This window comes from Medicago sativa, chromosome 6 (genome assembly GCF_051527215.1).
Source record: "Medicago sativa cultivar Bolivia chromosome 6, Bolivia_mono, whole genome shotgun sequence".
Taxonomy (NCBI): Eukaryota; Viridiplantae; Streptophyta; class Magnoliopsida; order Fabales; family Fabaceae; genus Medicago; species Medicago sativa.
Window position 1 is genome coordinate 63607094 of NC_140754.1, and position 24464 is coordinate 63631557.

General features: G+C 32.0%; 2 protein-coding genes across 2 annotated transcripts; one reads left to right on the forward strand and one right to left on the reverse strand.

Moving 5' to 3' along the window:
• Positions 1-5789: 5789 nt before the first annotated feature.
• On the reverse strand, positions 5790-6782 carry LOC146916240 (uncharacterized). Its single transcript, XM_085716941.1, has 2 exons — positions 5983-6782; positions 5790-5898 (listed from the first exon to the last, which is right to left on the reverse strand). The coding sequence occupies exons 1-2, from the start codon at positions 6780-6782 to the stop codon at positions 5790-5792; spliced, it is 909 nt and encodes a 302-aa protein (XP_085573067.1).
• A 12375-nt stretch (positions 6783-19157) lies between these two features.
• LOC146916241 (RHOMBOID-like protein 2) lies at positions 19158-23721 on the forward strand. The gene is made up of 5 exons (XM_085718353.1): positions 19158-19626; positions 21005-21168; positions 21539-21702; positions 22341-22591; positions 23390-23721. The coding sequence occupies exons 1-5, from the start codon at positions 19340-19342 to the stop codon at positions 23502-23504; spliced, it is 981 nt and encodes a 326-aa protein (XP_085574479.1). The 5' UTR covers positions 19158-19339; the 3' UTR covers positions 23505-23721.
• Positions 23722-24464: the final 743 nt, after the last annotated feature.

Consider the following 24464-nt stretch of genomic DNA (forward strand, 5'->3'; position numbering starts at 1 on the left):
ACGTCGGATTTATGTTTCGGAATATGGTGGAAAATAATGTATTATATATGTATGTTCGTTCCATATGCAATTTTGATGAATGTAAGTAGGGATTTAATTTAATGATGTGTAATGAGTTGTAATGTGTTGTTTGATTATGGACACTATGTTTCGTTTTGATGAATTTCAAACTTTTGTGTAGTTTGAACCAAATGTCTGTTTGACTTAATTATGGACAATTGTAAAAGATATTGTATTTTTCTTGTTTATGACCGAGTTTCAATGTTGTATGATTTGAATTGCCTTTGGAAATGCTCTGGTTTAATTACAGGTAAAAACTGACCTTTAAATGGCTTGGAAATGCTTAGCATTTATGCAGAACCTGCTGTCTGCATTAATGTTTTTCTCGGCAGTTAACTACCGAGGAAATCCTCGGCAGTTAACTGCAACCGGATTTTGAATTCCTCGGCAGTTAACTGTCGATGGGGCAAAACCGTCTTTTATATGTGTGACACAGCCTTATGCAATGTGTCAACAACAATTTTCACAATGTAGTTACAAAAAGAATAGTAACAAATTCGAGAGCTGTAGATAGTAATCTAAAAATATTAGTAATAAACTTAACTGATAGATTAGTAACAAACTGTGGTTGATTATTATAAATAGATGAGAACATTAGGAAAATAGGGTTGCGACAAACAGAGAAAAGATTAGAGATCAAAGGAAAACTAGGATTGCGGAGAGAAAAAGCAAGGTGGCATAGAAAGAAGAACCTGGAGAGAGATTTTACCGTAAGAATTCATCAAATTCTCCAAAGTAGAGGTAAGGGGAGAGTTTTTGTTGGAACATGTGTGGAAATTGAGTAAAAAAGACTAAACACAAATTCCCATGTTGGGTAGAACTAGTGTTGTGTGAATTGAAAAAAGTTGAAGTCCCACATCGGATGGAACACACACATTAGTAGTGTTTATATAGTGGGGGTGTACCTCTAATTAATGGGGGTACATAATTAATGGGGGTACATAAGCACTAGAGAAAAAATATATATTGATATATATTTTATTATTTGGAAATAATAAATTAAATAATTAATTTAATCATTATTAGAAAGTGCTTTCTTAGTCCCCAAGTTTTGCTAAAATATTTTGGTACATAATATAATATATTTTTGTACTAAATTTAATATATTTTAGTACTCAATTAAGATATTTTTGTACTAGATCTAATATGTGAATCACTTAATCGCAAAGTAATATGTTACTTGTTCCCAAAGTTTCTCATATTACTTGTTCACAAAGTTTCTCACTTATTAGTTGTGAATTTTCTCTATAAATAGAGAGCTCACACAGTGCATTCCACACACCAAAGAGTTTCATTGAGTTGTGGGGAACTCTTTCTCTCTTCTCCCTTTTTTGACTTGTGTTGACGAGTCTTTCATCTCTTCTCCCTCCTTCGACTTGTTTAACAAGTCCTTCTCCTTTTTCTACTCCTTTCTGTCCTTTCGGAATTAAGAGTGTTCTTAAGACCATAGTCCCTTTTCGGTTTAATGTCCCTTCGGAATTAAGAATGGACTTAAGTTCATAGTCCCTTCGATAATATATGTCCCTTCGGAATAAAGAGTACTTTTAAGATCATAGTCCCTATTCGGAATAATAATGTCCCGTCGGAATCAAGAATGATCTTAACGGTATATAAAAATTATTCAATAATTTTATTTGAGGAGAAATGGTGGTAACACCATATTTGAGTGGTCATAGTACCATATTGATAGTTTGGAGAACTTAAAGGTTAGAATGGTGGAAACACCATATTTGAGTGGTCTTAGCACCATAATAGAATGGTAATGATACCATATTAAAGTGGTTTCAGTATTAAAGAGTGGTCTTAGTACCATATTTGACGGTGTAATTCTCGAACGATTTTCTACAGTGCAGTAGTTAATCGAACAGTTGTAGCTGGGCTTGTTTTATCCTGGAGGCGGCGTGGTTGATAGTCTACCTTGCACAATTTTGGGTAGTGCCACGAAACGTCTTAAAGAGAGCGACCTGGTCGTGACTCAACCTAGTAACAACTTCGGTAGATAATAGAATTTGGAAATCCAAATACAACAGTTTGGAAATCCAAAAACAACAGTTTTATTCATCATAAGGGGTTGTGTACTCATATGGTTAGTGAAGGGTTGTTAATTTTCATTGTTTTCTAATTCTTTTGATGATTTTTTGTTAAATTTGTGTTGTTATATGTTGCCGTAATTATATGTTTGATTTTATCTGCGATGTTTACATGTTGAATTCATGATTAACATAGGGTGATAATGTGTTTTTAAGGTTTTTATTTGAAAAGCTATTCAATTTTTGCCGCGCTTTCTTATTTGCAAATTTGTTCTTAAATAATTTGATCAGATATGTGTTCTTTTGTTTTGAAGCATCAACTTGGCATTTTTTTTTGTTTGTTTTGGAAATCGATTAAAAGAGGTTTATTGTCTCTTATATATACCAAAGTATTAGATTTATCGAACCGGATCTCTAGACAAACTTAATCATGTTTAATTCAATATATGGCTACTGTCTATTGTATAGTCCTTAATTTGATTAGATAAAACTTAATCTGGATCGAATAAAATAGTACGGTTCCTATTAGAAATCGGTTTGGACGTTCAACATTTTTTTGTCGTAATTGATGTGCATTCAACTATATATTATTGATAATTTCATGTGATAATACAGCCAATATAAGCTATGCAAATTTACTCCTCTATCTAAATGTTTAATACCCGAGAGGTTAAAGTTGTTCTTGTTTTTCACCCAAAACAGTTCTTTATTTGTGTTATTTAAGTTCTTCTTTTTTGGTTACGTGTTATTTAGGTTCTACATGTTCCTATGATATATAATGATATTGAAATGAATGAAATTTAATTTAATACAATGGGTAAGATCAGGTGCATTTACTTTTGAGCTCTTGATTTTGTCTTTATTAGTTATTTGACGATGTGTAATTAAAGAGTTATTTAACGATGTGTAATTGATGAATTATTTGAATAAGTGTAATTTGTGAATTATTTGATGATGTGAAATTGATGTGTAATTGATTGGCTACTTAACGATGATGCTATATAATGATGTGATATTTGAAGTTGTGATTTAAAGATGTGTTATATAAAGACATGCTACTTGAAGATGTGTGATTAAAAGATGTGTTATATAAAGATGTGATATTTGACGATGATGCTATTTAAAGATGTGTAATATAAAGATGTGCATTGTTGAGTCATTACTTGGTGTTCATGCATCCATTGTCAGTCCGATTTAAAGATGTGATTTAAAGATGGGGGATACGTCAGAAACATACCTCTGATATCCAAAACCGGTACCACATGCATATAGAGTTGAGGTAGGGACATTGCATACATAACTGCAAGTCTATTTTGAAGAAGTCTAATTAAAAGATGTGTTATTTAAAGATGTGTAACTATTTAAAGATGTGATATTCAATAATTTGCTTCTATATGATTATGTGTGAATGATATGTATTTTTCTAAATGTGTACTTGATATACTTAAATGGTGTTGATACTTGTATGTTATATAAGATGTTGATTGATGCCTATTGATTTTTAATAAACGAAGGTTTATACTTAAAATGTTAATATTATTCATTTGTGATGTATACATGCCTAAATGTAAATGATGTATTCTTTGTTCTGGATCTATACATGTGTTTATGCTTTCCTTATGTTTAATATATTCTCACCCTTTAGTGGCGGGTTGGGCGCCTGCACCCTTGTGGTGTAGATTTGCAGGAAGAAGATATTAGTAGCAGTGAGTCTCGGAGGATGGCGTTGGAGCCTTCTCCTGTTTATCGCTTTTGGGAGTCTTCATTGAGTCGAAGCTTTGATCAGTAACACTAGGGATTGGGGATTCTTTTTATTTTAGATTTTGTTATTAAAATTCGACTTTGAATACAGTTTTGATGTCGATACAATGATGTGACAATTACTTTGATGTTTTGAAAATTATTCTGTTGCGACGTTTTTATTTATTTAAATGGAGTATTTTTGAACTGAAGAAGAGGTGTGACACCCTTATATGTTTAATTAATTATTGTATTTTTATTTAAAAATAATAACCGGGGATTAGGGTGCTACATCCCCGTTGTGAGGTTGGCATAGAAATCATTGACCATCTATTCCTTAGTTGTGATCTTTCCAAAAGAGAACTGTTTGGTTCTCATCTTGGAATCAATTTCCAGACTAACCATATTATAGACTTCGTTGAGTGGCTTACAGATTTCATTTCGTGTCAGGATAAAGCTACTATCATAGATCTAGCAGCAATTTTATATAGTATTTGGCAAACACGAAATCAAAAGATCTTTGAAGACAAAGTCATACCTAGTGAAGTGGTTATCCACTATGCATGCAACAACTTATCTAGCTTCTATCAAGGTAAAGTTCAGAGTCTGTCTCAACGACCTCTCTACACATGCATCAACAGTCATACCCACCATCGTTCCAACTCTTAAGTACCAAACCAGAGGAATCACTCTTCTACTTCTCGTAGCTCTCGCATGTCAGATCGAAACCCTAACAAAGTGAAATGGTTCAGGCCGGTGAATGGGTTCATAAAAGTAAATTGTGACACCAGTTTAACCTGTGAAGACTCTTGGGGGGTTGGTGTCATAGCGCGAAGGGACTCTGGTGAAGTAGTTGCCGCTGGAACGTGGCTTCGTCTTGGATTCCGGTGTGCTGGTACATCGGAAGCTTGGGGTATGTACCAAGCAGTGATGCTCGCCACAGATAGAGGTTTTATAAGAGTCATCTTTGAAAGTGATAATAAGAGATTGATTCATCTTCTTCAAGGTAGAGAAGAAGAGAAAAGGACGTACCTGGGTTCTATCATTCAGAGCACTATTTCTCTTTTGTCTGTCTTTAGTGAATTTTAAGTTGGGGACTGCTATGGTGCAGTTGTTTTTATGACTTTTCTGGAAAAGTCGCTTATGTGTCTTAATAGGAGAGTGCCACGTGGATGTCTTTTTAAATCGGTTATTCGGAAAAACGATTTTAAAAAGCTTTTGTTTTATATAAAAAATATTTTTTAATTTCTTTTTTATTTTTATTTTCATGTTTATCCCTTAGGATTGTGTTTCCTGCTCTGATACCAGGTTTGGTGTGGGGTTCTCAGCGGAATTTTCACGAACTTCGTTTAACATTTGTTCGATTTTAGTTAATCCTTGAAAAGGTTTTAAGAGTGTTTTAGCTCTTTGTTTTTGTATCTGAGTAAGATTTTCTAAATCTTCTATATCTCTTAATAGATCTTCAATATATTCTATATGATATATAACAAATTCTCTAGAATTGTAAAGAGTTTGTTTAAAAACAATTCTTTCATAATACAATTCTATTTCAGAGACTATGTCTTCTAGCCTTTTCTTGAAGAGACTTAATTCTGTTATAAGATCTAGTCCAGGCATATCTTAATTGTTGATTCTCCAGCGGAGGTTTTCTTGTTCTAACATTTGATCAGTTTTTATTTGTTTTAACATTTTTTTGATTTTTTCTAAACCTTGAAAGGGTTCTAAAAGTCTTTTTGCTTTTTCTTGCTGAATACTTGTAAGAGTATTCGAATCTTCTATTTCTTCTAATAAATTAGAAATATAACCTACATGGTAGATTATTAAATCTTGTGAAGCAAAAAGAATTTGTCTTAATATAATTCTTGTATTTTGATAATTTATTTCAGAAATTATTTCTTCTAGTCTTTGCTTATAGAGTTGTAACTCTGTTTTTAGATTTAATCCAGGCATTTTGACTTTTTATAGTCTTTGATTAATCTTATTAACCTGTATCGATAGAGTTTTTATAGAATCATGCAGATCCTTAAGCTCTTTTTCTCTGCTTATTTCGAAATCCTTTCTAGGTGGTTCGAATGAGGATGAAGTATCATCTTCAAATATAGTTTGAGAACTTAATGATTTGCTAAAATCTTTTTGATCTTTGTTTGGTGATGTTATTCGAAGACTTTGGCTTCTAAACAACGGTTTTTCTGTTTCTTCAAACATATTCTTTTCTGCTTCTATCAAAGAAAAACTATTTCTCGTGATATCTTTAAATATTGGTGTTTCCAAAGTAATTAATGGTGTAAATAATTCATCAATATGAATTGTTTCTTTTCCTATGAATTCTATGCTATGATGTGAATTACTCAAAGCATAATTAATTCTGTAGTAAATTGTAAAAGGATGATTACCTTCTTTCATAAATGTTGAATCTTTTAGCTTATAATGAAAAACTATAGATTTATTCAAATCTATATCTTTTAGGGATAATCCCATCTGTAAATTTATATCAAATTTTATCTTTCCATATTTTAGATTACAATTTCCTTTTGCAATTACTGCTTGTTTTTTATTTCTAATTCTAGAATCTTCTAGAGCTATTTCTAGAGGTGAATCAATACCTTTCATGAAGGTACTTTTGATTAGAATTTGAATGGTTGATATATGAATATAACCAATCTTTTTTCTTTCGTTCTCAGAAAATTTTCCAAGTCTTTTATCGATTTGTTGTTTATCTATAGTTGATATAACTATTTTTCCATTAGTTGTTTCAATTGGAATTGCTTCCTCTCCTACCATTATTCCGAATTTTAGAATATTTTTTCTTGACAGAAATTCCTTAAGTTTACTAAACTTTCTTTTAAAATTTTCTTCAGCAGTTAAAGACAAATCTGCTTCTTCAATTTTATTATCTATTATGCTATCAGCATGATAACTAGATGTTCCTTCAAAATATGAAACTTCAGACATGTTTTATAATAATTCTTGATAAATTCATACCTGATTTTTCTTCAGAAATATGGGTTGTTTTGCTTCAGCAATCTGATCTTCAGCAGTTTTTTCTGCTTGTATTGAGTTTATCCCAACTCAGGGCGAATTCCTCCAGAGTATTACCTCAAGAATTCTCAACTATAGTGTTTTACCACTATAGGACCACTAGTTCTTAAAACTAAGAGGCAAGCTCATATCAAACGATATAACTTATATTGCTTAAAAACATGGTGATTACAAATGAGCTTCAAGGCTCTTATTTATAGGCATAGAGACTTACAGATAGGTACTACGTCTCCATCCTTACAGCTGGCTACAGCTTACTATACGACAAAAGAAATAAAGAAAACACAGAAAAGTAGATTACATAATTGCCTTAGAGATAAGGCTTATCTCTAAATGGGTCCCATGCCCACTAACTTTCTACATTTTCTTCGTTATTTGGTGATATGTCACTATCATACAACGATTCTTTGTCGGCCACGTTTTTCATGTCCTTTGCGCACCACTTGCATTGGTGTCCTTTGTATTTTTGAAAGTGTCGGCAGCACTCCTGTTGGATTGGGTCGGGTAGATGGCCCAAGTCTGCTTCAAGCCCGCTAAAGTTTTCTTCGAACTTTAGAATTTGCTGAAGGTGTTCTTCTCTTGCTTGCTTCCTTGAGTCACTATAGACTAGAAAGCTTTCCTTTGCAGTAATTACCCTGAAGTTTGGTAATTTTACTCCAAATCTGATAAGAGTATCATAGAATTTTTCCATTTGATGCAGAAAACATTCTGGTCTTGGATCTACATCTCTTCCATCATTTGTTGGATATGAATGATTTGAAATGCCAATCTTGATTAAGTGTCTGGCTTTAATAACTTCATCGTCTTCAAACCATGGATAAGTTGAAGTAAAAGATAAAAAGAACTCTTTACCTTTTGCGAAGCTATTATTGAATTTATAAGCGATTTCGCCTATATCTTTTGGAAGAAGTTCTAGTTCATGAATTTTTCTTCCTGCATCTTCTTGAAGATACATTGTTTTAATCATTCCACAATCATAGAACGATCTGACTAACTCTTTGCTTACGCCTGGGACTGTTACGGCTTTTACCTCTATCCCATTGTTGCTAGGATAAAAACATTCTGTTTTTAACTCTTCTGAGTAGTTTGTTAACCATCTCCAGTTTTTGTAGTAGTCTCCAATGGTGACTTCTTTAACAAATTTACTTTCTCCATAGATAATTCTATCTACAGATATTTTCTTCTTAGTCTCCATCTTTGATGGCTGGACTATATTGTTTGCTGTTGCAACTTCTTTGTAAACAGCGTTGTAGGCTGTTTTTGCTTCTTCAAGGGTCTCATACCCTTTGTATCTGACATTTTTGCCGTTTGTATGTAACTTTGTGGTTTCCCAGTTTTGGTAGATACCTTTCATAGGTCCATCAAAAATTACATAAGCCTTCTTTTTGCCTCCAAGTTGACTGTCAATCTTCTGGCTTGTTTGTTGATCAATGGATTCTTTTTCTTTTCCATTTTTTCTTTCATCTTCTTCGACTTTATCAGCCCAAGATGTTTTTGGTAAATCTGCAAGGACAGTTGTTGGGGTTGTTGAAGATTTCCATCCTTTTGGTTCTATTGACTCAATTGGGATGTTTGACTCTTTTGGAGCTGAGTATTTTACATAGTAGTTGAATTTTCCAGAATCTTGACCTAGCAGATCCCAGTTTTCAGTATTTTTGGATTCTGAAACTGTTGATGTTTCTTTTTTGCATAGTTTTTCAAGGTTTTGAATTGTTAATATCATCTCCCCCTCTTCAGAAAGAAGAGTTTCTAGACGATTTTTTGCAGAGGCAATTTGCTCCTGCTTTTGCCTGAGAGAATTCTGTAATGTCTTTATAGCTGCTTCCATTCTCTTGTCAATGCATCTGCAAAGCAATTCTTTTCAGATTTTATATATTCAATATATGGGTGAAACGGTTGAAGTTTCATCTGCCATCTTACAAGTCTTCCATATTTATAATTGACGCGAAGGTCATATTTCCAAAATCCAGTTACATATTTGGAATCTGTTCTTAATAAAAATCTGGTTGGAATTAATTCCATTTGCCATTTTGTTAAAACTTTAACACAACTCAATGTTTCTAATTCATGAATTGGATATCTTGTTTCGGTATCTGTAAATGATCCTGAAACATATTTACAAAGTAAAAGATCTTCATCTTTTATCTTATTTTTAATATTTTCATAAGAATAATCAATCTTAGTATCTCTTGATACTAATTTTTCTGATGAATCAGAGAGTTTGTCTAATTTCTCTTTCGAGCTACTAGACTTAGCGTACTGGGTTGCTCCAGTATCTTTCATTCCTTGTTGATGGGTTACATCACCAACATAGTTTCCCGAATCATCAAGATTCAGTATCGCTTTACCATTAGGTAGAGCTCTCATACAACCTGCCCAGGTTGTTTTATCAGCATCAATCTCAACAATTAAAAAATCGTTTTCTGTTGGATTGTATAAGCTGGGTAAAACTTTAATTTTTCTTTTAATAGTTTTTACAGTTAGAGTATCTTGTTCAGTCCATAACCATGGAACTTTCTCAGATATCTTTTTCTGTAAAATCTTTCTTTCAGTTGCCAAGTTTTTGAAAAATCCTTCATTGGCAATATAATTCAAGCATCCTAAAAATCTTTGAATTTGTTTTCGATCTTTCAATTCATCAGGGAAAGCTTGGATCTTTTCCTGAACATGTGGAGATAAATCGAGGGTGCCATTTTCTTTAAAAATAAGGCCCAAATACTCGATTTCTTTTTTGGCTAATTGTGATTTCTTTTTTGAAATAACAATTCCCTTTTCTGAAATTCTATTTAAAACAATTTCTACATCTTTAAGATGTTGTTCTTTAGTTCCTTTTGTAAAAACTAAAATATCATCAATATATGCCAAACATATATGTTCTAATCCTCTAAGAGCATTATCCATAAATCTTTGGTATATAGATGGTGCTTGTTTTAGTCCAAACGGAAGGACATTCCATTGGTAATGACCTTGTGGACATGAAAAAGCTGTTAAAGGCTTAGTTTCTTCTGAAAGTCTGATTTGATAGTATCCTGATTTTGCATCAAAAGATGAAAACCAATCACATCCTTTTATTTTTTGCAAAATATAATCCTTTCGTGGTAATTTATAAGAATCTCCGATTGTAGCATCATTGAGTTTCTTATAATTTATCACCATTCTAGCTTTTCCTCTTTTTATTTCATTGTGATTTGTCACATAAAAAGCGGGTGCCGAATGTGGACTTGCAGATGGAGTAATTAACTTCTTTTCTTGAAGTTCTTTTATATCCTTTTGAAATTCTAATTTATCTTGTACTGAATAAGGCATTTTATACTTTACATTAATCTCCTTATTAGGATCTCGCAATTTGATGGTAACAAGTTCATGATTTGTATTTTTCAGATTATCCAAAGGATCTTCTGAACATACAGCATCAAGTTTTTGTTCTATTTCTTCAAGATTAAAAAATAATTTTCCTTCTTCCCAAATACTCTTTAGGTTTATAAGATTTTCAGAAATTAATTGAATAATCTCATTTCTAGTTATAATTTTTGTTGTTATAACTTTTGTCTTTTCTTTGGGGTTTGCTAAATTTTTCCAAAGTAAAGAAATAGTTTTAACATTTTGCACAAACGGTGCATATAACTTTAAAAAGTTATTTCCAATGATTAAATCTAATCCTGAATCATGGAGATAAATTGTTGGTATGAAGAATTCATGACCTTCTATAGTAATTGAGATATTTTTCAAAACAAACCATATTTGATGTTTTGACTTATCTGCAACAATTATTTCTTTGGGTTTTCCTAATCTTTCCCAATTTCTTGATATGTTTCGTTTTCCAAAACATAATGTTGCGCCTGTATCTAAATAGGCTAAAATCTCCTTCTTACGAAGTTTTATTTTAATAAAGGTAGCACTAGGGTTTCCTTTACTCAAAATCTTGGTTTTGCTCATCTTCGGAATCTGTACAAAGTTCATAGAAACTTTGTTGCTCCCAATCAGAATCTGAGTTTGATTCTACTGGTTCATAACCTATTCTATAGATCATGTTTAAAACTTGTTTCTTTTCTTTAGAAACTTTCTTTGGACATTCATTAGCATAATGTCCTATTTCATGGCATAGCCAACATGTGCATGCTTTTTTACCTTTAGGACAGGTTTTATTTTTTCTAGGGTATTCCCTTTTTCTTCTATAGAATCTTTTCTTCCTATGTTTCTTTTTATCATAGGAAAATCTTTTAAATTTCTTTCTTCTAGGATATTTTCTTCTTTTCCTAGTTTTTTCACAACCATATGCTCCAATTTTTCCTTGGATTCTATCGCAGCACAAACCTATTCGTGCATCTCGTTTTGATTGTTTCTTTAGGCATTGTTCTTGCATCCAATTTCTAAGGATAGAAATTCTAGCTCCTAAAGTATCTTTAACCGTTCCTGAGGATACTGCACTGTTAAATTCGTTTTGAATTATTTGGGACATATACATAGGTAATTTTTGGTAAAATAATTCGACAACCTTTTGGTTTTCTCTAGTGTCTTTATTTAAATCATAATATAATTGTGAAAATTCACAAATATAATTTTCTATGTAACAAGGATTACATATGGATAAATTCATTATTCTCCATAATTTTTCAGTGTTAAAGGCGGTATTTGAGTCTACCGTATCTTGCCATCCTTTGAATTCATTTAAAAGCCATTCAAAGATTTTATTAATCATTCCCATACTGTTTTCAGCAGTTTGTTCTTCTTCAGGTTTTTCGGCCAGAAATTTATATGCATTACCTTCTGTTCTACACAAAAGATAATTAAAAATTTGTTTTGGGCTTAGACCTTTTAAGTCACTATCTAACTGTATCTGGATAGTATTTTTATTATACCAACTTCTTATGGCTTGGACAAGATTGTCAACACAATCAATATTTAAAATTCCACTTCCATCGTTTACACTATGTTTGGGAATATAACTCATAGGAATTTTTTGGTATTTAGCTTGGGAAAATTCCCTACGGAATTCTGCATTCCAATTATAAGAGGGTCCTCTTTTTGTTCCTGAGCTTTCGCCCATTTCTAATTGTTCTATTTTAACGAAATTTCCATCGTCTTTTGAATCATCATCAGAACTAAAGTCGTAGACAAAATCTTCTAGATCTTTAGGTTCAGGTTCTTCCTTAATGGAATCTTTTTCACTTATGTCTAAAGTAGCCATAAGTTGATCTAATTTTTCGAGTTGATACTCTATGTTTTCTTCTATACTCATCTTTTATAATTAGCAAATAAGGTTTTTTCTTCGATTTCGATTTTTTTCTTATTCTTCCCCCCTTCTTGAAGAGAAAGATGTTGTTTACAACAGTTTTTTATTAGATAATTAATCATATCAGTGATATTGTTTAACTGAGGATTAAAAGAATGATATATATGAGGATATTTATTATTCTCATTTTTATTATAACACGGAAAATCTTTTTCCATATTTACCCAAGTTTCATGGGGTCTTTCTAATCCTTGCTCATAATCTTTTGTAAACAAATTATTTTGTTTATAGGTTTGAGGTAAGGTTTCAAGAAAAGAAATCTGTCTTTCAAATCTCTCATTTAGTTTCTTGGTTTCGTCAAGCAAAGCTTTAACTCTAGTTGTGAGGGTATTATTTTCTTCACTCATCTAGCTATTTCTTTAAGTTTATTCCTTAAATCTTGAGCTAATCCTTTATATTCATTATATAAAAAATGATCTATATTTTCATGGCTTTCATATAAATATTTGTCTAAAAAATATTCAGCCGTTGTATCACACCATCTAATTTGTGCTTTAACTAGTGTAATATCTTGATAATTTGGACATAATATAAAGGGTTGTAAAATACATTTCCCTGTTGGTCCTTTAATAAATTCCATTTTTATTTAGACTTTTAAAGCCGGTTTTCCACAAACTGATTTAGAATGTTTGACTTTATTGGAAAAGTCATTTGGGTGACTATACCGTAGAATTCTCCTTTTAAGTTTTCCCATGTTAAGAGGAGTGGAAATGTAGTAGCCCACTATCTGGCCCAACTTCAAACCACTGACCCAAATAAGATTTGGAATTCTGCTCTTCTCCCAACACAAAACACTCGTGACTTAACTCACGCACCTAATAGAGCTCAGCGTGACTGAATTTCCAGATATACCCCTATGTGAGTTAAGTCACGCTGGTGACTTAACTCACGCACCTAATAGAGCTCAGCGTGACTTAACTCACACACTACTGGTGTAACACCCCGTTTTTCCCAAGTTAAAAATTTCATAATAAAAATCAGAGTTTCTCAATCATAAACGGAATGTCACATTCTTTTCTTAAAATCTTAAACTGAATAAATGAATATTTATCCTTCAAAATTCAACAACATATTTATTTAAAACTTCACAGCGGAATAGTTCAACAACTTAAATAATCTTTGGCGCAAGGGCCTCAACATAAAATCTCATAAAACATAGTTCGATAATAAATCATGAGAATCTCCTTAAGATAATACGTAAGGAACAGAAAGCAACAACATAATTTCCCATCCCGTTACGTATCAGAGCACCTAAGACACACTTGTGAGGAGTCCACTCACGACCGCAACTAACCTTGGTTACCTGCAAGTTACCCATACGAAGGGCAACATTTTCAAGCAGAAGGGGTGAGATTTCACAAACAACAATATTAAGCATATAATTCATCAATTACATTTAACAACTTAAGCATTATCAATATATCATAATACAATTATGTAAAATCATTACATTATAATCATTCATCAACATAAACTTATAGCATCATATCTTCACCATAGACAACTTCTTAATCGGCATCAACATCAACTTCATAAGACAACTTAACTCTTGACTCGACAAATGCAACTCGACTCGACTATGTAACTCTCATCATCTTGAATATGCAAATGCACGTGGTACCAATCCAGGGCATCAAGCCCCCAACATATATGAGCGTAAAAAGGCTCCAGGGCATCAAGCCCCCAACGTAATTTTGAGCAATGGCTCCAGGGCATCAAGCCCCCATCTTTAATGAGTATGCAATGGACTCAACTTCCTACAACTTAGACAACATCATGAACATCTCTTATGATTCCAAAAATATGGACAACTTCTTACATCATTACAACTTAGACCGACTCATGCAACTTAATTCAATAACGACAGCAATATGTCAACACAGAGAACAACATCATAATATAACAACATCGAATTGTGATCAACAACATCTTAAACATCGAACATAATTCACATAATACTTATATAATATTATCTCATTAATTATCAACATTAGTCATCTTAAATCAGGCTCTTTGGACAACATAATATTTATAAAACAACTTCTTTCCTACCCCAAGGGTCAACTCCTAACACTTCGTGCAACAAAGATCACAAAACCCTAAACAAGGTTGCCTGGTACTGAGTAGCTCACGAGGAGAGCTCACTTACTCGCGGTTGTGAGTTCACAATTGGGACTACTCGCCGTTGCGAGCTCAAGTACTCGCGAGGCGAGCTAAGTTCTGGTTGCTCTCGGGTTCTTAACATTTTTCACCCAAAAATCCCATTTTTAACTTCCTTATGCCCAGATTCAATCCAAAAACTTGTCTAATCATTTCTATAACTATTAAGGCGCTCAAAACCATAAAAAACTTGGCCAAAAACATCAATTTACGAAATCATGATTTTCTACTAGGTTACTCGCGGTGGCGAGCGATCTTGCTCGCGAGGCGAGCGATGAAGTTCATCACTCACGAGGGGAGTGTTGCTACTCGCGGTGGCGAGCGATGAGTGTCAAGCTCAGGCAGAATTCTGTTTTTCTCAAATTTTCACCTAATCTCATGGTTCTAATCTCAATACAGCTTCTAATTATCACCTCATGGATTATCTAAGGTCTGTAGACAATTTCCACATCAATTCGACAACTTTCCATCAAATAATCATCAAATTTCTCTCAAAACCCTAATTCTTAATTCTCACAAAACTCAACCTACATCATGTTAAACCTAATTGTCAGAATCATAGGCTTAATAAGATTGAAAGTTAGTCTCACCCTTACCTTATAACAGATTAAATCGGCAGCCTCCAGGTCTTCTCCTCTTCTCTTGTCTTTTTCTCCCCTTTTCACCAAAAACTGATCGTACGCGTTCTCTGTCTTTCTAACCTAACTTCTCCTATTTATAACCCCTCATCTAATTTATCTTATTTCTTCTTTCTACCACCAATCTTCTAATATTTACAAAATAACCCCTCAACTTAATATTTATTTTATTTTCTAATCTTATTTTATTAAATAATAAAATAAGTCACAACATCTCATAACATCTCTAAAAATCATACAATTCACATAAATCGTATATATATATATATATATATATATATATATATCACATAAATCACATATAAATTGCATATAGCTCATATAAATCACGCCAATCACATAAATGTATTTCTAAAACTCATTAAAATAATTAAGTAATTAAGACGGGCGTTACAACTGGCATGTGTGCGAGTTAACTTACGCAGGTTGGGCGGTTGGTCAGAGCTCGAGAACACACGTTTTTTGGACTTTGGTCAAGTGATTTTAATTGGTTTTGCACGTTTTTTTACTATGTTTTACACGTTTTTTGACTATATTTATGGTAGATATAACCTATGTTACAATCTCCCCCTATAAATACACCTCCAAACTTCCCCATTTCTTCACACCATCTCACATTCTCACTTTCCTCCTCATTATCCCCCCTATGAATCTCCTTCTTCCCCCTATGAATCTCATTCTTTTCCTTCTTTTATATATATTATTTTTAGGGTTTGGTGTAAAAAAAGGTCAATAATGGGGTAAAAAAATGATTGATGAGCACCCTTCTTGGGGTAAAACGAAGCAGATTTAGTTTTACCCAAGGGTAAAACTAAATGTGCAGATTTAGTTTTGCCACATTAAGCTAGGTTTTCTAGTGGTTTTTTTTAGTTTTACCCCAGGTAGGTAGGTTTTCTAATGATTTTTTTTCTTCCGCAGATTTAGTTTTACCCCATTGTAAATGTAATAAGAATTATATTAATAAAATGATATTTTATATCTATTATTTTTGTTAATTTTTGCATTTATTTTATGATTGCGTATTGAATAAATAAATTAGAATAAAGTGAATAAATAAATTAGAATAAAGTAAATAAATTAATTTGAATAAAGTGAATAAATAAATTTGAACAAAGTAAATAAATAAATTTGAATAAAGTGAATAAATAAATTAGAATAAAGTAAATAAATAAATTAAATAAGTAAATAAAGAAATAAATAAATAAATAAATAAATAAAGTAAATAAATAATGTAAATAATAGAATTCTGCGCTACTTAACTCACGCTGCGTGACTTAAGTTGCGCAGATTTTGACACTTGCATTAGTTAACTAACGCAGAGATATTTTCGGTATTTCAGTTGGGCGCGAACAAAATGTATTTGGAGAAGAGCATAATTCTAAGATTTGGGTGGAAAGTGTTCCAGCCCAAGTCCACTCTTTGTATTTTTTGGAATTAATTTCCTAATCAATAAAATATATAGTCTTTTTTTTCAAAAAAAAAATAAAATATATAGTCTTTATTCAAAAAAAAAAAAAAACTTTAGAGTGAACCTCGTTTGTCTACCGCTTCGTAAGTTATATGTCATTCTTGGTATAAATTGTTTATCTTTCAACCATATCAGCATTCAGCAAACATTATCTTGATATGAGTATTGAGTTCATGGAACCACATGAGACTTCATTGGTGAAACTTCTAGGGTCCTAAAAGTATTGATACCCAATATAAGGATTGAAGGAAGTACCTTCGATATCGTAGAAGTAAGAGTCAGTAAACTACTTTATTCTCTCATGCATGAATGGGTAAGAAAGGAGTATTATCTTTGATTTGAAGAGGTGTAGATGAAAGTGGTGGTGTTGAACCTCTAAAAGTTCCTTCTTTTTCCTCATTTCTTCCCCTTTTTTATCACGAACTCTTCTCTCATCCTTTTAGGTTTGGTTTATTTCCTTGCTTTAACTTCTCTATCTTCCTTATTTTCTAAATTGTATTGTAGGGAATAATTTCAATGTTATTAATTTTTTTGGGGAGTAAAACATAAAAACAAGGATCAAAACTAAAATGTGGTATATTTGCATGAAAAAAAAAATTACACAGATCAAAAGCAAATGAGAGTATATTTGCGAAGACCACATGAACAATTGTTTTTTTTTAAAAATAAAATAAATTAGTCTACTGAAATTAGCACCATAAAAAAATAAATACAAGAAATTAGCACCGTAAAAAATTAAATACAAGACGTCGAGATGTAAATTCTCAAACCAAGACCTCGAGAGATGTAAATGCTCAATTGATCCCTTAACTTGATTTCAAATATCGGTTTGGTCCCATAAGTAATAAAAAGCCCGTTTAGATCCCTTAACTTTATTTAAATTATCGATTTGGTCCATTTTGTTAATTTAATTCAAAAAAACGTTAAATTTTGGTCCCTTAACTTATTTAATTAGTATTAATTTGATCCCTTAACTTATTTAATTAATATTAGTTCTAATATTAATTAATTTATAGTTCTAAAAAGCAAAAGCCAATCAAATAAGCTCTTACCAAGATTCATTTTTTTATTTATTTCTGCTTTCCTCATTGTTGATGTGTGAACAATACTGGTACTTCAATTTAGCAAGACGTGAATGCATTGTGTGGATCGACATGGCCTATACAGCTATTCCAAGGCCACTAACTCCAACAACATGGCTTCTTCTAAAAGGGAAGCATTCGGTCACAAATCACAATCTGATAATTTTTTTATTCAGTCGTTGTCATTTTTTAAAATTTATAGATAAACCTTCTTATTTTGTAAAAAAATAATAATTTCTTATCCAATTGTTGTATTTTTATTTTATTTTATTTGATAAATCATAGTGATTGAGGAGTTGAGATCTTCTCCATTTACATGGATATAAATATAAAAAAATATGTAATGAATCCTATTATCATTAATTATTTCATAATATTTTTTTTTAACTTTATTTTTTTTTTTTGAGGGAATTTTTTTAACTTTATTGTGAGTATCTCTTTTCTAATGGAAGAAATTAGAAGAATTATAAATGGATAAAATCTTAACCCATTTTAAAAGTGATCTTATTCAAGACTTACCAATCACAAATCGTCAGTACCTCTCTTAGTTGAGATTTAAATCTTAATTTGTTATATCGTAAGGATTTAGCTTATTATGCTAGACCCAACATTGTTTTTTTTTTTTGTCAAAGACCCAATCTTTTTAGTAATTCATATTTTTTTTATTTTTTTACTATAAATTTTTCATTTAATCTTAGTAAAGAAAAAAAAATTCAACCTTTTTTTTTTATCTATAGCTATAAACTACTAATCCGTTTTAAAATACATGTGGCAATCAACCACTTTAGACATTCCGATGCACATCAAACCTTCCATATTTTGCGTATGCACACCTTTTGTGTTTGGAGTTTTCAAAATTTATATTGCGGCTTCACGTGCACGACATTAGTCTTTGTGTGAAGTGTGAACGAAAGCACGAGAATCAAAACCCATTGTAAAAATAATCTTTTTTGGTTACATTGTAAAAATAATCTTATTCAAGACTTATCAATCACAACTCATCAGTACCTCTTACAATTGAGATTTAAATCTTAATTCATTATATCGTAAGCGTTTAGCTTATTATGCTAAACCCAACATTGTTTTTTTTTTCAAAGACCCAACCTTGTTAGTAATTCCTATATTTTCTTTATTTTTTGACTATAAATTTTCTATTTAATTTTTGTCAAAAAAATAATTCAACTTTTTTTTCTTCTTCTATTTAGCTATAAACTACTCATCCGTTTCAAAATACACGTCGCAATCAACCATATTAGTCATGTCAATACACAATATTCACCATTAATATCTTTAATTAACTAAAGTAAACAAATTATAAAAATTTAATATTTTGAAAATATTTATCCAATTAATTTTTTTTTATGGAACCATTATCCAATTAATGAATATTTGTTTTTTACTCATTTATGGAACTTACCATCTACTCCAAGCTAGTAATGAAAATGAAATTGACAGTTACTCCCTCCGTTTTAAAATATAAGCAAATTTTACTTTTTAGGTTCATTCAATTAATGATGTATGTGGTCCATATTATGAACCACATACATCATTAATTGAATGAACCTAAAAAGTAAAATTTGCTTATATTTTGAAACGGAGGGAGTACTTACATTCTATAAACAAAAAACATGTCTTGTTCCACTACCTGCTGATCTTGTCGTTTTTTTCACTTCTTCTATAATCTTCTCTTTCTTTTCTTCACCGTTTCAGATTCAACAATCCCTCTCTCACCAAACCCACTTCCCATCTTCTCTATATCTCACTCTTCTTCCATAAATTTCCAAACTTTCCTTCTTTTGGATATTGGTTCAAGAGAGAGGAAAAAAAACATGTCTGGGAGAGATCTAGAGAGAGATGGAGGGAACAAGAACAATAACAATCATGCTTATGCTGTTCCACCAACTTCAAGTGGTTATGATCCAGAAACTAGTTGGACATCATGGCTTGTACCTATGTTTGTTGTGGCTAATCTTGTTGTTTTTGTTGTAGCTATGTATATTAATAATTGTCCTAGTAAAAATCTTGGTTTTGATGGTGCTTGTGTTTTGAAGTTTCTTGGGAGATTCTCTTTTCAGCCTTTGAAAGAGAATCCTTTGCTTGGTCCTTCTTCTGAAACGTAAGGGTTTAATTTTGTGTTTTTTTTTTTGTTCTTCAATGCTCTTGTTTTGTTGATTATTTTGTTTTAATTTGTTCTTATTGATGTTTAAGCTTTTAAGTATTATTCATAAGTTTGTTAAGGTAGTTTATGAAAAAACAGCTTACGAAGATACAATTTTGAACTTATAAATTAACATAAAAGCTTATTTATGTGCATAAGCTATTTTTCATATGCTAAAAAAATGAGTCAATCCAAACAGGTCCTTTGATGATTTTGGTATTGCTTTCAGGCCCTGTTTGGATAAACAGCTTATTTGTAGCTTAAGGCACAAGGGCTTATTATAATCAAGTTAAAGATAAAATCAAGTTAAATTGTTTTTGTATATGGTATAAGCTGGTTTCGTAAGCTATCATGGAGAATTGATGAAAATAAGCTGAAAAAAGTTTATGAAAAATGTCATAAGCTGTTTCTATAAGTTCTCTCAAAAAATCTCAGAACAGTTATAAGAGTAGACAGACATAAATAAGAATCCAGACAGGCTAGTTGGAAACCATCATAGCTGCGGCCTGATTATTGATATTGTAGAGAATTGCAGTTAAATGCAGATATGTAGCTATAATTGCAATCGCGCTCTGGTAGTTACGACATAAAATACAATTATGTCGTGGCCCAGATGGCGGTTGCGAACGTTTGATTATGATTTTGTTTTAGCTTAGGGGTGGTTCCATGAAAATTGGTCTGGTTTAGTGAATTGGATTTGGGGGCCTGGTTTTTCCTGGTTCAGTCCTGATCTGGTTTTTATGTTAATGTTATAGTACTTTGACTTGGTTGATTCTAAGAGATGAATTTCATTGATTAATGTGTCTTTATAAATACTGTGTGAACTTAGTGAAATTTTCAGTTTTTGGTTCTTTAATTTAAGAGTCAAATTATTGATTTTTCTTCAATACCCATGTTTTGTTTTTCATGTTTTTTGTTTTAACGTGTTCTTATTGATTGTTGATTTAATTGACTTTTGAAGTTCTTTTAGTCAAAAACTGTCATGGCAGTCTTAAATGTGGTTGACAGCAAGATCAAAAACTAATATGTAGTGGCCAAGATCGCGGTTGCTGACCTTTAAACCCTGTTTAGTAGATAATCATGCACCTAGTAGAAGTGCCTTCGATTTTGTTTAAGATTAGGGGGAGTTACATGAAAATTTGTTTGGTTCAGTGAATTGGATATGGGGTCTTTTTTCTGATCCTACCTTGATCTTATTTTTATATCAATGACTTAGGTCCTGTGTAGATACTCATATCCGATTTTTCTAGTTTTTTGCCTGAATTCTTGTGTAGTACGGTAGCATAGATTTAGGCGAACTTTTCATGTACTAATCAATTTTTGTTAATTTTTGAAGACTAACGAAGATGGGAGCCCTTAAGTGGGATGCTGTTGTGAATCATCACCAAGGATGGAGACTTGTCTCATGCATTTGGTTACACGCTGGAATCATTCATTTGGCAGCAAACATGATCAGTCTGGTCTTCATTGGAATTCGCCTTGAACAACAATTTGGGTTCGGTATGTCTCTACTTTTATCATCTGTTCACTGAAGCAGTTCCTTTCATTGTCGTCAATTACGGATCGGTGAAAATAGCGGCTTGTTCAAATTCCGCTACACTTTAGTGCCACTATAGATGATATTTGACATTATTTTGTATTAAATAGCGTATTGCGGAACAATATAGACATGTTCAAATTCCGCTTCACTATAGCCTTGCTATTTGACAACATTGGTTCCATTTAGTGAATTTTACACAAATATAGGAATGGAGAATATTAAACTTTAACAGTTTTATACCTGTCTGCAAAGCTTATTTACCTGATGAATTTATGTGTACAAGTTCTGCATTATAGTGTTATGACCAAAAAATTTGTTGGAAATTTGCAGTGAGGATAGGAATCGTTTACCTAGTATCTGGATTCGGTGGGAGTATACTATCTGCTCTATTCATTAGAAAAAGCATCTCCGTTGGTGCTTCCGGTGCTCTTTTTGGACTTCTTGGAGCCATGCTTTCCGAACTTATCACAAACTGGAGTATTTACACCAATAAAGTGAGTGTAGTTAATCATAGATGACTTGATCCATGTCTAATTATCGCTCTCTGCATGTTTTTTGTTTCTATAATTTGAAAAGCACTTTTTAATGTTTATCAATATCTTATGATATGTGCGAGTCTTGAACTCAATACAAAACTTAACCTAATCGATACGAGTATCTAATGTGTATCATTCTGGACATGAATCTCATATTATTTAATCCCAATTCACTAAGATGAATCTCGATTCATTTTAATGAATCACTGTCTAAACTTTGTGTACCAACTATTTATTTTTGTTAACTTTGTATTACCAATAATTTTTCTTTTGTCATTTGATATATGACATGAATTATTTTGAGGTTCATATGTGACATATCAGCCTATAATTTTGTCATTAGTTGTATTTTACTTAAAAATGTCATATTCTTACTGACAATGTTTCTTATGATTGATAATAAGATTCTGTTGACGATTCGGAAAAAAATATTTGGATTCACGCTTTGAATCTGGATTTGATAACCATTTCTCTGATACTCAGTTATTTCTTTTTCACTAATTTGATTAAACATCTTATATCTGGGATGTGTTTGTTTCTGTACAATATAGTGAGATTAAATTTCATTTCTAACACCATTTTTCTGTATCTTGTAGGTAGCTGCTTTGATGACACTTCTGTTTATTATTGTCATCAATCTTGTGATTGGAATGTTGCCACATGTCGACAATTTCGCTCATATTGGCGGATTCCTGACAGGATTTCTCCTTGGTTTCATTTTCCTTCCCCGTCCTCAATTTGGTTGGTTAGCGCAGCGACATGTTCCTGCTGGTGTTCGCCTCAAGTCTAAGTACAAGGTTTACCAATATGTTCTATGGGTTGTATCTCTCGTACTATTGATTGCCTGGTAAGTTCCTTTCTCGAATCCTCATTAGCAACATAACTGTTAGGGTCAAGCCTTGTTCAGTAAAGTAGAGGGAGGGAATTAATATTAAACCAGTAACCCTTGTTTAGGACTATTCATGATTCGGTTCAGGTAGGAAAACCAAACTGAACCATTACAACAGTTTGGTAAAAGCTGAACTGTTAATGGTTCATTGCGAAACAACCCGAATTGTATAAAAGTTCGGTGCACCGGTTCTGTGTTTCCGAACCTAACCTGAACTACTTTTACTGCTAACTGAACTATACCTTTTTGAACTGAACCGTCCCAAATTCCTATTATTAAACGATGATATTATAACCAAACACTTGACTGAATATTAGGACTATAAAAAATTAAAATCGAACTGCACCGAAAAGAATCAAACTGTGAAGGATAGTTCATGCCGAACAAAACTGAACTCGTGAACTGCCGTCACAGTTTAGTCAGTTTAGTCTTTTCAGTGCGGTTTGGTTTAACGGTTCAGTTTTTGGTTATAACAGTCCAACTCGTGTGATAACGCGAGTCTTGAGAGAATACCACATGTTAGTTAAATAAAGGAAGTAACGACATGTGACTGAACAAAACACAGTTTTCTTAGTAATAGATAGATTGCTATATGATTATTGCTAACAATTTAAATGTGACCTTTAGAGGTTTTATAAATTGTCATTATCTATTGTTAGGAAAATAAGGTGGTTGTTATATGTTGTTTATCTACTCTATTAGTTAACACAAAGTAGATGTTATATCTAATCACTGTATTCGTTTGTTGAATGGTAGGTTATCCATTGGTTTAGTGATGCTATTGCGGGGTGAAAGCGGATACGACCACTGCCATTGGTGTCACTACCTGACATGTGTTCCAACTTCTAAATGGAAATGCGATGACAGTTAAATGAATAGGCCTGCGCTATTCCTGTTCTTTTATGTATAGCTAAAACTTTTACAAATTGTTTCTTTTTTTGGTTAACTCCTTATAAGAATCAGTTATTAGTTTGTCTTTGGATTTATGTGTATTTTGTGTGGGCACAGATATATATCATATAGATAAAGGAATTTATTTGTACATGAAGTTTCTTCTATTTCAATAATATATTTTACCTGTTGGAGAAGAGTGAAATATTGTATTTACTTGTTTATTTTATTATTAACAAAAAAACAAATTATGTTTCTATTGTGCTATAAATTAGTAGGCCGGGCCGGGCTTTAAGTAGGCCGAGCTATAGGCCCCTGACGAGCGGCCTGACCTATTCCCACCCATAGTGCTGTTGGGAATTTATAACTTTTAACCAACACAATAACATGTGAATCTGTCATGTATAACACACGTATTGTTGTATATCATGCAACCATGAAAGGTGGCATTAGATTTAGCTAGTTACATTGCATTTGGGAGTATATACATATATATGCCACATATGTTATTTTTAAAATGTAAGGTAAACTTAAGTCAATTTTACCTAGGCAAAACGAGTTTACTTAAACTCTCGATTTTGACTAACAATTGCAAATATTTTTATTCTCAATGAAAAATACTCAAATGCACAACGGAAATATCTATCATTTACAAGCTGTCATGTTCAAGTATATAAAACTTTTTCTACCAAAACTAGTAATAAAATCAACTTTGTTTGATAAATAAAATACATACATACTTAGCATCAAAATAATTTATACCAAAATTTTCATTGTGTCTTCACGTTTGGAAAATATTCACTTCAAGTTTGTTTTATGCTTATAAATATGACCGGTTGACTCTATTAATAAGCCTTATATCGATTGAAAGAACTTGAATTTCACTTTTAGTTGAAACAATTTTTAGTTATCTCTCGGCGAATTCTAAATTATTTTTTCT